At 35.8% G+C, this 13,456-nt stretch overlaps 3 protein-coding genes across 3 annotated transcripts; 2 read left to right on the top strand and 1 right to left on the bottom strand.

Annotated features, from left to right (window-relative positions):
• Positions 1 to 712: 712 nt before the first annotated feature.
• Positions 713 to 1,332, bottom strand: LOC114739395 (mavicyanin-like). The gene is made up of 2 exons (XM_028927456.1): positions 1,206 to 1,332; positions 713 to 1,076 (listed from the first exon to the last, which is right to left on the bottom strand). The coding sequence occupies exons 1-2, from the start codon at positions 1,330 to 1,332 to the stop codon at positions 715 to 717; spliced, it is 489 nt and encodes a 162-aa protein (XP_028783289.1). The 3' UTR covers positions 713 to 714.
• A 2,583-nt stretch (positions 1,333 to 3,915) lies between these two features.
• Positions 3,916 to 9,394, top strand: LOC114739394 (uncharacterized). The gene is made up of 8 exons (XM_028927455.1): positions 3,916 to 4,276; positions 4,731 to 4,950; positions 5,799 to 5,922; positions 6,010 to 6,341; positions 6,838 to 7,692; positions 7,899 to 8,070; positions 8,378 to 8,577; positions 9,051 to 9,394. Exons 1-8 carry the CDS (start codon positions 4,188 to 4,190, stop codon positions 9,150 to 9,152), a joined length of 2,094 nt encoding a protein of 697 aa, XP_028783288.1. The 5' UTR covers positions 3,916 to 4,187; the 3' UTR covers positions 9,153 to 9,394.
• Positions 9,395 to 10,883: 1,489 nt separating this feature from the next.
• LOC114739393 (oleosin 16 kDa-like) lies at positions 10,884 to 11,668 on the top strand. The gene has a single exon (XM_028927454.1). It carries the CDS (start codon positions 11,079 to 11,081, stop codon positions 11,559 to 11,561), a length of 483 nt encoding a protein of 160 aa, XP_028783287.1. The 5' UTR covers positions 10,884 to 11,078; the 3' UTR covers positions 11,562 to 11,668.
• Positions 11,669 to 13,456: the final 1,788 nt, after the last annotated feature.

Raw genomic sequence — 13,456 nt, 5'->3', positions numbered from 1 at the left:
CGGGAACGCTGTGACGGACGCAACTTTTTCCGGGCTTGGGTTAGCCGGGTTTTTGGGCCACCTTATACAGCCCTATTCACAAACATCTCTCTCCATGGTTATAATCAAATATTGAATTATGGATCAACAGGGTTTGGGTCTAGTAGAAGGGACTAATTTCTCACAAAGTGACTAATCGAGGTTCGAATCTCTGCTGGAAGAGGTGTCCACATTTAGTACCCAACAGTACCTCGAATAGGATTGCCTATAATAGGAGGATACTATGCTTTAGCAAAAAAAAATTGAATTATGGGAAATACAAATTAAAATAATAAATATACAAATAATCCTCCCAACCTACAAGAGTAGGTCGATAGAGGCAACTGGGTTTTTGTTTTCTTGTTGCTTTTTCATTTATTTTCTCAGCGTAATTCAGTTTTATTTTTTAAAAAAACCACAGAATTATTATTTATATATAATCGGAATTCGGAACTAATATTAGTAATAACATGATGACCCAGAAGTACCATTTCTACAATGGTAATCTACATTAGGCGAGTGATATGCTAACACCAAAAAATGACAAAACCATCCTAGATGGAAAATGATTAATGCATGCCATGATGACAAGTGACAAAGATTAATGGAATCCAATAGTCCGATGACCTAGGCAATGAATAACTAATGAAAAACCTAAGACCCAGCTACACTAAACCCAAATGATGAACTCATAACTCAAGCAAAAAGAAGGAAGATGAACGACGAGACAACGAGAAGGGCCGATGTCGTTTTGGCGAAGGGTCCGGCGCTATGAGAAGAAGAAGAAGCAGCTTCCGTGTGTGGAGAATTTTGGTCGTCGTTTTGGTTTTGGTTTTGCGGTGGGGGCGAGTGTGCCTGTACGTCCAAGACCTTGACGACGATCTTCTGGCCTCTGTCACAGTGACCAGAAACACCACTGATGAAGAAGAACAAGCCAGGCCTGTCAAATGTGAACACCGTGTCGCCATTGTTGGAGAAGAACAGAGGACGCGATGCCTTGCATTTGTTGTAGTCTTCCTCGTTCACTTCTATCACCGAGTCTTCACCATACTTGAAACCTACACATCAACGCATTGTCACCGATTTATCCCATACAAATTAATATACTGGTCGAAATTGAAACTGATCTATATATAGATCTGGATCAAGAGTGAAAAGGAATTAGAAGAAAGAAAATTAAGAGTTACGAAGGGTATCGTGAACGAGGAATCTGTTGTTGGAAGCCCAATTGTTGTAGTAGTCGGCAGATTTGGGAATGGTCCAGCCAGTATGGTTGCCGCCGACTGCAAACTCTGTACTGCTCACCATCAACATGTTGCAGCAAAAAACAAGAACGCGCACACAAAACAGCTCTTCAGCGTGGCGGCCATTTCTTTCTGGAGTAGTTTCTCTGGAGTAGTCTCTGTGATTATGATCCCTCTTGGTGCCGCTAGAAATGAGTGGTTCAAAGTTAGGTTTGAAGGGGGACTAAAAAGAGACCTGAATTTGAAACCCCCATGATCAGCGAGGAGGTTTGTTAACGATCTTGGGGAGAGGATTCAGGAGGTCGTGGCTGCCCTTGACTTCCCTCCTTAACTGCTTCTCAGTTTTTTCGCTTCTCCTGTTTTCTTCTTCGCCGGGTTCATTTGTCATCTTATTTACTTTTACTTTTTTAATTCTTAATTCTATGTATCTATATTTTACGCTTGTTCCGTTCGAATTCGAAGGCGACGGATACATATCCGCGTTTTAGTATTTAGTATTTGCACATTAATAATCATCGCTTCAATTCATAGACAAAAGTAAAACATTATTTCCGGTCTTAATTTGTTTTGGATTTTTAGCAGTCATTAACTAGTGATGCGCACAGTAATATTTCATATTTATATTATATTATTAAATTACTCAACTAATTTATTATATATATAAATAGAATTTAAAATTACTCCTCTGTTAATGTAGGGCCTAATCAAAAATTTAATACTAATTTATTCTATCAACAATAAGCAAATAATGAAATAGGAGATGAAGAAAGAGAATTAAAAATATTTATGACATTTATAAAAAAAAATATATTATATTAACTAGTTTAAGTAACATTCTTAACTTACTCAAATTAATTAATTGGATTTCATGTTAAAGATGGGAGTAGCAGCAGCCACCACAATAAGCCACGTGGATGTTGGCTAGTAAAAAAATTCAGAAAAAAATGTTTTCACTAACTTTTCTTTCCACCTCCTCTTCACTTAATATTCCACCACCGTTGGATTAACTTTCAATAGTTAAGGTTCAAAACTAAGTAAAAATATTATTATAATACTAGATATAATAAAAAATTACAATTGCCAAACCATTCACGTCAAATTTTAAAACTATAAATTTATCTACCTATTTTATTGTTATTTTTAAAAGTTAATATTATAATAATATTTTTACGTAATAAATCTTAGCCGTTGCAACGTGATCTAATGGTAAAAATATTAAGTGGAGAAGAAATAGAGAAGAAAGTTAGTGGAAATATTCCTCTCATGAGAAAATTCATCGATGAGTTTCTCGTCGTAGCAAAGTACATAGGGCTCTCAGTCCCAAAAAAAAAACGATAGGGCTGGAGTTTTTTGAGCTGAAGGTACAAGTATCGAAGCAGGCTTGCTTACAATAGCCCAGACTATTCACTACTGATAATAACTGCAGGCTTGGGAGTTATTTAAAAAACAAAAAAAAAGGAACGCTTGGGACCATTGCTCGTTTCTTTTTCAATCAAATTTGAAAATAATCTGGCAGCAAAAAATAAAAAATAAAAAATATCACCAACAGAAGTTGAATCTAACGAAAATACTAGTTTCTCATAACATGATAAATTAAATTTGAATATCTATTAAAAGAGTTACTCACATTTAATACCGACAATTCTAAAATAAGATTATTTCTAATAAGGGATACTTATACTTTAGTCAAGAAAAATGAAAATTATCTTGCATCAAGAAAAAAATTTAAAAACTGTCCATACCCATATAAAATATTAAATAATATTTAACTAATCTGATTATATTAAAAAAAAAAAAAGGTGAGTTGGTTTATCATAAGAAATAAGATATTTTTTTTCTAAAATATCATAATCATCTTAATTAATATTCTCTCTTCCTCTCCTACTTGATTATAACTGAGAGAGTATCAATATGAATAATTTTAAAAAAATAATAAATATAAAAATAAATCTTATATTTAGAATTAATGTCAATTTAACAAGTCATACTGGGCAGTGTTCACCCATCAACACTATATTCTGATTTAATTTCCCAAATTCTCTATACCAAGAGCCAGGCTTCGTTACATAAATCATGCTCATTTTTTACGCTCAATCCTATCAATTCACACAAACTTGTATAAGTAAAAAAATGTTTCTTTATATTTTTTCACCAAATTTGCAATTTCTTTTGCCGCCTATCAAATATGCATTTTAAATAAATGTTTATTAAGGATAAGTTGTCACAGTGGAAATTTTCTGTAATGTTTACCTTCCTTTATTTTTGTAAGCACAACATATTAGAGAGAGATAAATCTTTTATAAATGCAAAATACAAAAACTGTACACACACACTATACCTCTAATCTAGGACCGGGGTGGGTGCGTGTTATATACACATACACTATTTTTATTTTAATTTTAAATATAAAATTCTAATCCACTTTATTTCTCATATTTATTTATTTTTTCAGATAGTACTTTTAACAACAGTAATTCTAAACAAAAATATTTTAAAAAAGATAATGTCTATTTATTATAAATAACTAATTTAATTTTTTTAATTTACTCAAATTAATTATAATTAATTAGTTTTTATATATAGAAGCAGAGGTAGTATATAGATTTTCCAACCATGGTCCTCAGCCGAGCAGAAAATTAGGACGGCGGAGGAACTAGGAAATGGGCCTTAAAATTTCATGGGATCGGCCTAACGGCGTAACCTCGCCGTCCCAGCGAGCCGGTTCCAAGTTTCTCCCTCTTCCTGGAACGAAGAGGCAGTAGAAGAGTAACGACGGAACGACGTGAATTCATGTGAGAGGAGAGAAAGACTCGGCCAAAAAACAGACGGACGCAGGATATATACGCTGCTTCCTTGCTTCTCAGCTCCTGTTATTGCAATCAAACTGTGAAATCTGTTTTTGAATTCGTCGTATACAGAACAAACATGGCACAAGATTCTGAGAAGAGGCTCCGTTCCATCATGGACAAGCTCGTCCATGCTCCCAAATCCGGACTTCCTTCTTCCACCTCTAGGTACTCTCCCTTATCTTTGTTTTTCGTTCATTTTTTTTCCATCTATGATTATTATTGGTAAGAATCAGCCTAGCGGTTTTTCCCATTCAGCTGCCATGAAAATAAAGGGGTGTTCTGATCTCCTGAAAGCAATTATCGAGTCATATCGCTGTCTTTTTACCCTTATGTTTGTATGCTGTGATGACTCCTTTGTAAAACAGTGAACCGCAAAGTGTTTGAGACAACTAGAACATTAATTTCAATTAGCTTTCGAAATCTCTGACATTTTCCTTTTTCTGAAAAATGTTCAAACCAGCAAATGTAGCCTTGGTTTGCTGACTTAAACTTTGTAGATGTTCTCATTATAGTTTCTTAATCACAGCTCAATTACTCAAGTTGGAAGTTTGATGCTTTAAATATTTTTGCCAAGATCTGTTAGGAACTGGGAGGTAGTGATATGTTTTTCTGTTTTCAGTACATCAGGAGTACTGCTATCGGGAAGTAAAAAACGTTCATACGAATCAACTACGTTAGGCGCATGGGAATCAAATTTGAAAGGGGATGCTGCTGATCGGCAGCCTTCCTCAGCTCAAGCTGGAGCCACTACAGGTTCACGCTGCAGACCATGGGATCGTGGTGACTTTATTAAAAGACTAGCCACCTTTAAATCAATATCGTGGTTTGCTAAACCAAAGGTTGTATCTTGCTTTCCATGGTTAACATTTGTAGTATTTCACTCCTTCTCCCTCTCCTAATGTTTTCTTTACTCTCTTAGAAAATTTGTATTCGTTCTTTTGTTTAAAATTTTAATCCTACTATAAATGTCCATTTCGGCATCATGATTATAAACTCGTGATCTAATGCTTAGTTTGCTATTTCCGAAAATATCTATTGTTTCCTTTCATATGTGACTGCTAGATAACTCAGTAAAACTAAAATTTTGGATAAGATTTTAATCCCAATGCATATGTGCATTTTGACATCAGAATTATGATATGATGCTCTGAATATAATGTCTTTCTCCTGTTACTTGCATCTTGAGAAAATAACTGATGATTTTTTATGCTATGACTATTTATTGACAGTGAAATGTATGTTACTCTTGGAGCTGGGCATAAATACGTGCTATTACCTATGTACCTTGGATTTCATCTAGCTCCTTTGTTTTCCTCATATGAGCGAGAGCACGGTTGAGTTTGAGGGCATTAGGCCTTTAGGCATAAGTCACTATTTTTACCAATGCAAAAAATCAATAAGCCCATAGTTGAGTTTTCCCCATCAATGAACATTTTAGCAGAAGGGGAGTATTTGAAAGTTTGTGGTTGTGGATATCTTGGAATAATGTTGTTAAACTATATACGACAGAGTTAGGTATTTTTCATTGCTATGTCCTTATGGCATAGTTTTTCTTCATTAAAGAAAGTCTGACGCTTCCTTATTTTCCTTATTTGTGAATTTAGTTTACAGCTGGCTTCCTGTTGTCCCTTCCTTCTCTTCCCAAAAAAGTTGTGATGGTTAATCTTTTGGCTTCTAATGTTTGCAGGTGGTAAGTGCTGTAAATTGTGCTAGAAGAGGTTGGATCAACATAGATATTGATACCATAGCCTGTGAAGCATGTGGAGCTCGTATCCTTTTCTCCGCACCAGCATCTTGGAATCAGCAGCAAGGTTTGCCACTGTTCTCATTTCTCTATCTTTTCCGTTTTGTGACAATATATGGTTTACAGATTTTTACCTAGACTTTGTTTTATTCAGTGGAGAAGGCAGCTTTGGTGTTTAGTCTAAAGCTGGATAGTGGACATAAATTACTTTGTCCATGGAGGGGCAATGTCTGTGATGAAACACTAACAAGATTTCCGCCTACGCCTCCTCAAGTATTAGTCGATAATTATAGGGAACGTTGCTCTGCTCTCTTGCAACTATCAGCTCTTCCTCAAATTTCACAATCAACAATAGATTGCTTGAAAAGCCCACTACTAGATGAATTCCTTGGAGAATCTTCAATGCTAGAGGGTGGAAATGAATCTGCCAACACTTCAGAAATAGAAAATCTTAGCAGCCCGCATGAACTGAAGTTATATTACCAGGTATAACTATATGCTAGAAATATAGAGGGTTTTATTTGCTCTCCGTAGGTTGAGGTTTATTCAACTTTTGACATATTGCTTGATTAACTTGACACTTCCTTAAGAACTATAATTTGTTCAGACTTTGTTTAGTATAGGGTTACAGCACTTCCATATCATTCTTAGGAGATGCCATGTGACTTCTTGCTTTAAACAACACTTACATTGGCTGGTGTTTGCTGATAGTTACATTTCTGGCTTGATTAATTTTCACTTGTAAATGAAGTACGTGTTGTGAGCCATCATGAGTAAACTGGAGAGTCTGCCTGCTTAAGTTCTTACTCTTGCATTAATACTGGTTTAACCACAATTTTATTCACCTAAGGATGCATATGATGGATGTACGTAATGTCAATTAATATATTTCCAGCATCAGATTAGTTCTCATGAGATCTTGAACATATCTTAGAATCTCCATCTCGGCTAGTGATTTAAAAAAAAAAAAAACCTTTCGCAGGCTCAGAAGCTTATAAGTTTATGTGGCTGGACACCTCGTTCTCTGCCTTACCAAGTTGACTGCAAGGATATTCCAGATCAGTCCGTGAAAAACATAGTTACAGATATGAAGAATAATAACCTCATTTGGCATTCTACTAATGCTGATGAAAGCTTAGACACAGATGCAAATTCTAAGGGTTCTATTGGGGAACAACTGAATCCGAATTCTGTGGTTTTAGATTGTAGCCTCTGTGGCGCCACTGTTGGATTGTGGGCATTTGGTACTATTCCCCGGCCTGTCGAGATATTCAGATTAGTGGGGGACACAGAAATTGTTGAGAATGGTAATGAGAATTCATCCAGTAAACATGATAAACATGATCTTGGAACTAGGCAAGGTGTTACAGGTACCTTGTCAAATGTTGCAACTTCATCCCAATATAGTTCAAGCCTAAATATGACAATTGCTGGGGGCCCTTCTCCAACAAAACAAAATTTTAAAGCAACGATATCTTTTCCTGTTATTGGTCAGAATTTAAGGGCTCGGCTTTCCTATGATTCTGATTTTAAAGATCATGCTTTTGTTGATGGGGATAGTATTCAGTCTGACTCACAGAAGAGGATCAGGCTTCAGGAGGAAACAGATTGTACAGTTGATTCTTCCACAGGACAACTTGTTCCTGTGTCATCTGAAACAACGGAAATTTCACATGCAACTGCTCCTCAAACTAGTCCTACTAATTCAAATGTAGATGATGCTATGGTGGAGACCCAGCATGAAGGGCACTTTCCAAGTTTTAAGGATACGATTCCTATGCATCTAGAGTCTGACGGATTGAATATTTCAGTGGCAGTAGGTCCTAGTAGCTCCCAGGTTAGAGATTCTTTGGCTGTAAGTTTACTGTAAATTATTATACAAGTATAAAAAGTTCCTCAGCCGATTAATTATTCTGTCTCATATGCAATTCTGACTGCACAAAGGAACATGATTAATGAAGTAGGGGCATAACTTCTTGCAAAAATGATGTCGTATAAACTAGCGTAATGAGCTCACTAACTAGTGTTGCATCTGATATGCAACCTTGGTCGGAAGATGACATCTGTTTTGCTGTGCAGAAAGATTTGGTAGAAGGTAGGGTCCTTTCTGCTGCACAAGAGATTTCAGGTGTACAACTTGGTAATCTTGAGAATTATGAGGTCAGAAGCAGAGTAGAAGATCCTGTAAACCGTGACGATGTAAATTGCAATTTAGGTAAGCACTATGTTTGATAGCTCCTTGAAATCTTATAATTATCTTCCATTTAAACTTAGTTGTGGATTACAGTTCATTTTCTTCTTCTGTTCAGTGTTTATACTTTATAGCTCTCTTGTTCAGTTATGTTAAGTGTAAACTTGATTCGTTTATGGCTAAAACCCCTGCCTCCTGTTGACAATGTTCTAATGGACTGTTGCATCATCTTGGCTATGTTTAAGCGTGAAGTATATGATTTACCCGTCATTATCAGCTGACTTGTTAGATTAGTGAAGAGTTTCAGAATCATCTTCCCTTTCCCTTCCAGGAAAAGACCTGAGACCATTATTGTCTGGTAAAGCAATGGAGTTTGATCCAATTAGGCAGCACAGACATTTCTGCCCCTGGATTGCATCCTTGAATGATGATGAACCTGGATGGAAACAGACATTATCCGCCTTACTTCATCAGAAAAATCATTCGAATTCTCCACCACATCAATCTCCCTCATCGACTTCCATCATTAAGGTATTTGCAAATCTCGCTCTAAAAATCTTTAAATTGTAACAAAACAAATTGGTGGATGCTATTGTCAGGACAAGATTGCATCGAATCACACTACCTTTCCCCATTTAAGTTCTTGGGAGAAAACCAAGTGCCGGAATATATGCTTCTAAAGTGACAAGAATCTATAGTTAATTGTCACGCTAACACCCCAATCCATTGGCGCTAAAAGTGAAAAGAGAAAGAAGTTAGCCCCCCTCATACTCTTAGGTACAGCTGCTGAAAGTGAAAAGAGAAAGAAATAATGTCAACGCTCTTGATAGAAAGCGATCAGACAATGAAAGTTCCGATAATTTTTTTTTTTTGTTTAATTATATTATAGTCTCAACTTTATTACCTGACATGTCTGCCAATATTGGTGAAGTAGCCTACAACTTCTTTTTTGGTGAACACATTCGACTTCTTGATGCGTTTAGTTTCTTTTACTGGGTGTTCAGGTGGACGACCCTATTGGTTCTGTGAAAAGACTTTTCATGTCTCCATCCATGAGAAGAACGAAACTACCTCGCATCTCAGGACACGATATAGAGCAGAGGTAGGTTAGGCCAGACGTCCAGGTGGTAGTCCCGTCCAACCCTATTCAAGTTATGCTTACGTCGCATTTTTCCTTGTTTGTTATCCATTTTCAAATTGTTCTCAATCATTTTTCACCCTTTTTTTTTTGCCATGTCCTTCCCGACAAACCAAGCACTGGGTAACACCTTGATGCTTGTGATTCACGATTGCTGTTCTGTAAAACTAAGTGGTCATATCTTTATTTTATTTCATTTTTTTTACACGAGATTTGCTGTACATATGGTAGCATTATTATTAGTTACAGTCGAACTTCGTGGATGACAATGGGCTTTGCTATCCAATGTTGGTGCTGGTCCTTGTGTTCATATGGGACCAGAATCTTGACGCTGCAAAGCTCTGCACATAGGGCCAATGTAGAGAATGATGAGCCGAACTCTTGATTGTGTTTTGAGATCTAATGACGTTTGGGCGAAAAAAGCATTATAGAAAATGTAAACGATGCTTCGACTTGTCCAAGAGGTTGCATCTTCCTGGGCGACACGAAATCTTCGAGCATAATTTATTATTTGAATAATAAATAATTCAATTACTAATAATTTGGTTCTTGAATTTTCAGTTTACTTTTTTGAGTTGATCTTTTAAAGAGGAAAGCATAATTTTTTAGTCTGTTGAGGTGAGGTCGATATGAGTTAAGCTGCTTATAGTTTTTTATTAGACAGTTATTTTTAAGAATTATAGTCAGTCGTAGTTAAAATTTAGGGGGATGACGTATTGTTGATGTATCAATAACATTTGGTAACAATAAGGATTTTGATTAAATACCTGATCCTAAGTTGCACATGCTTTTTAGGACTAAAATTATATTTTTGTTTTTAGAAATTTTCAATTTTTTTAATCAAATTGTCATACGATAAAACTTGTTTATTTGATGTTATCAAAAAAACTTGTTTATTTGATTTGTTGGAGCGAAATGGACGACAGCTCATCTAATATAGAAGTATGATGCATTTTACAGGCTTTTGCGTTTGTACAGTATATTAGTATCAGTTCTGTTTTAAAATAACTCCCATTATACAAGTTTTACAAAACCAAATAATCAGTGAATAAAGTCATTTTGAGGGGATTAACAAGTTGTTGGTTGAAATAAAAATCGGTTTTACTTTACAAGGAGGAGACTGCAAGTTTGAACCCTAAAAAATATATTTGTTACAAGGATTTTAATCTTAACATTCTCAATCGGACACAAATTAGTATCAAGTTCAAAGTGTTTTGAGAATATACTAAGGGGGTGTCTGGATAGAAACCAAACCATGGTTTCAGAAGTGTTTTTACGGATTACGAAGTAAATATGTGGAGGAGATTACCTCGTTTTGCGGAAAAGTGCTTCTGAAACCATGGTTTTGGGTTTCCCAAACACCCCCTAAGTCATACAAAAAAAATCGTTTTGAGGGGAAAATGCCAGCTTAGACTGAAGTTAATAATCAACTAAACTTCAAATTATGCCATGCTAAGTCATCAAGTAATTGAATTTTTTTTTCCAATGGAATATATATTTTAGCTGAGAGACAATTCTTTAAAAGCCCAGTTAAGAAGTTTATACACACACACACGCTAAAAAAAGTTAAAAACTTTCACCCAAAAAGGGGGGGAAAAGCAAAGAAAGAAAATTTACTATCATAGTGCAACTTAAACTTGTGGTGTGATATATGAAAGCCTCAGATCAAAGAGCAAAACACCATAATTGGCCCCAGAAAAAACAGGGGATCCTTATTACACCAAAGAATTTGGTGCGAAAGAAAAAGTCCGAGTCTCTTACATTGATCTACCCTCATGGCCCCTTCTAAGATGACCAAATCTTCATCCCAAAATAGAAATTTTCTTTCCTCTTACAAATTCCCTTCTCTTCTTCACTCTCTCACTCTCTCTCTCGAACCTTCAACCTATTTGCCATGGCTGAAGCGCAACCCACCTCAGCCAATTCGCAAAAAGCCTCAAAACCCAAATCCTCCTCATTTCTACGTAAACTTCATAAACGGGCACCAACCCCTTCTCAGTTCGTCGGCCTCGTCACCATCTTCATCATCGCCTCCATCTCCCTCTTCGTCGCTGGTCTAACTGTCGCCGGGATCACTCTAACTCTCGTTATCCTCACGCCGTTAGTCGTCTTATCCAGTCCCATCTGGGTCCCCGCCGCTGCCATCTTCTTCCTCTTCGTCGCCGGATTTCTGGCCGTCTGCGGATTCGCTGCCGTCGTCCTGGCATCGTTGTCGTGGACGTGCCGGTACTTCCGTGGACTCCACCCGCCCGGTTCGGACCGGGTCGACTACGCGCGGAGCCGAATCTGTGACACGGCAAGCCATGTGAAGGATTGTGCTTGGGAGTATGGTCGCCTTTTGCAGGGCAAGGTGAAGGACGCCGCGCCGGGCGCTTGATTTTTTGTTTTGGGTTTTGCCTGCATGATTTTGATTTTGATTTTGTGTGCTAATTTAGAAACAGGGATTATTTTTTGTTAATTGAGAGTAAGTTAGGCTATATTTGCTATATGGATTAATTATTTTTTAAAAAATAAAGTACTTAGATTCACAAATGATCGAGTTAGAATTAATTATTTTTTACTTAAGCCATTTACTTACTACGTTCTCGTTTTCACTTGAGATGAATGCCATTTTGTTAACTTTATTTGGGTGAACAAACAAGCTCATGATTATTAAAAAGCACAAGTTTAACTAAACATTACATTATTACTGGTTATTTTCTTATTAGATATTTCAACTCTATTTGAATTTAAAAGATGTTTTCGAGAGAGTTACTCCTTACTTAAGATTTGACAATGTATTAAAAATGGATTTAATAATGCTACTACTATATATAATGCAATGCATAAAAAAGAATATTACAAATCCAATTAGAGGGTGTCGCAGGAAGAATCATTTATCACTGTTTCAGCCCTAAAGGACTCCCTGAAACTCTCTTAAAACGCTCATTCACTTGAACCTAGTTATAATGTTTCAAACTATCACTTGGTGTGTTTTAAAATGCTCACTGATCACTTAGACCTCAATCCCCTCCAACATGTGCAATGCCCAAACAAGTTTTAGTTTACTCCTTAATGCGTCTAGTTTTATTGCACACATGCAAATCACTGCTGACTATTGCCTTATATACACATATATACATACGTACAAATATATACACACACTGCCTACCTCTGGTCTTAAATATAAAACCTAATATGTAATGTAATTTGTACCATAAATTAGTTCTTATGTTTAAAATAAAAAATATTATAGTTTTCTTTCATCATTTGTCTAGAAATATAATTTTTATTGGCTTTATAACACATGCATGAAATTTTTTGCTACATATAAATATTTTCTTATTAAAGGTGATCTTATTTAAAACACTGTCGGGTATTAAATGTAAACATTTTTCATAGCGGGGATTTTGATTCGTTACATTGTGAGGGACTAATCCCTTCTATAAAACCTAACTCACGTTAATCAAGTGCATGAAATTTTGCTTCAACTATGAGATACTAGTATCGTGGACTTAACTTTGTTGAGTTTTTTTTTTAAAAAAAAAAAAGCGAATGAAAGTTTAAGTGAGTTAAATTCTGGGAGCTCACTAGAGTGAAAACAGGTCTCCAAGCTCAAAGAGAAACAGAGTTACTTATAGATTACCTACTAACAAAGTCCTCATATCGGCAGCAGGATTTAAATTCACAATTTTATAAGTTATAAGTCAATTTTTGTCAATTGAACCAACTCTTGTTGGCTAGGCTTGGTTGAGCTAGCAATAATATACTGCCTTCGGTCCTTAATATAAGAACTCATTTAACTTTTATTTTAGTTCTAAATATAAGACTCCAATCTACTTTTTTCCGTGAAAGATCTAAATCCCTTTTGTCTCTCATATTTATCTATTTTTTTCCTTGGTAGTCTTTGTAATGATAGTTTTAGCTAATACACTTGATTAGTAAGAAAAATTTAGAAAAGACATGACATGTTTATTATAAATAACTAACTTAACTAATTTTTTTAATCTATTTAAATTAATTAACTAGTTTTTATATAAGAATCGGGAATAAATAGTAACATGTAGAGTAAGGCATATGGGGGCTCGTGATTCAGTCTTATATGATATGTGGGCTAGCTTGGGCCTTCCCACTCTATTTTTAATAGGGTTAAGGTGCACCCAACACCCCAAACTATTTTTCCAGGTGCACTCAGTGTCCTAAAGTAATTTTTGGTGTATCCAGTGTCCCAAACTAATTAAAATGGTGCATCCATATCCCGAGCTTAAGTTTGACCATTAGTTGACCAAAAAA

Source organism: Neltuma alba, unplaced genomic scaffold (assembly GCF_004799145.2).
Source record: "Neltuma alba isolate B1F8T4 unplaced genomic scaffold, ASM479914v2 tig00013941_pilon, whole genome shotgun sequence".
Taxonomy (NCBI): domain Eukaryota; kingdom Viridiplantae; phylum Streptophyta; class Magnoliopsida; order Fabales; family Fabaceae; genus Neltuma; species Neltuma alba.
The sequence above is the reverse complement of the archived record's forward strand: the minus strand, read 5'-3'. Positions and strand labels throughout refer to the sequence as shown.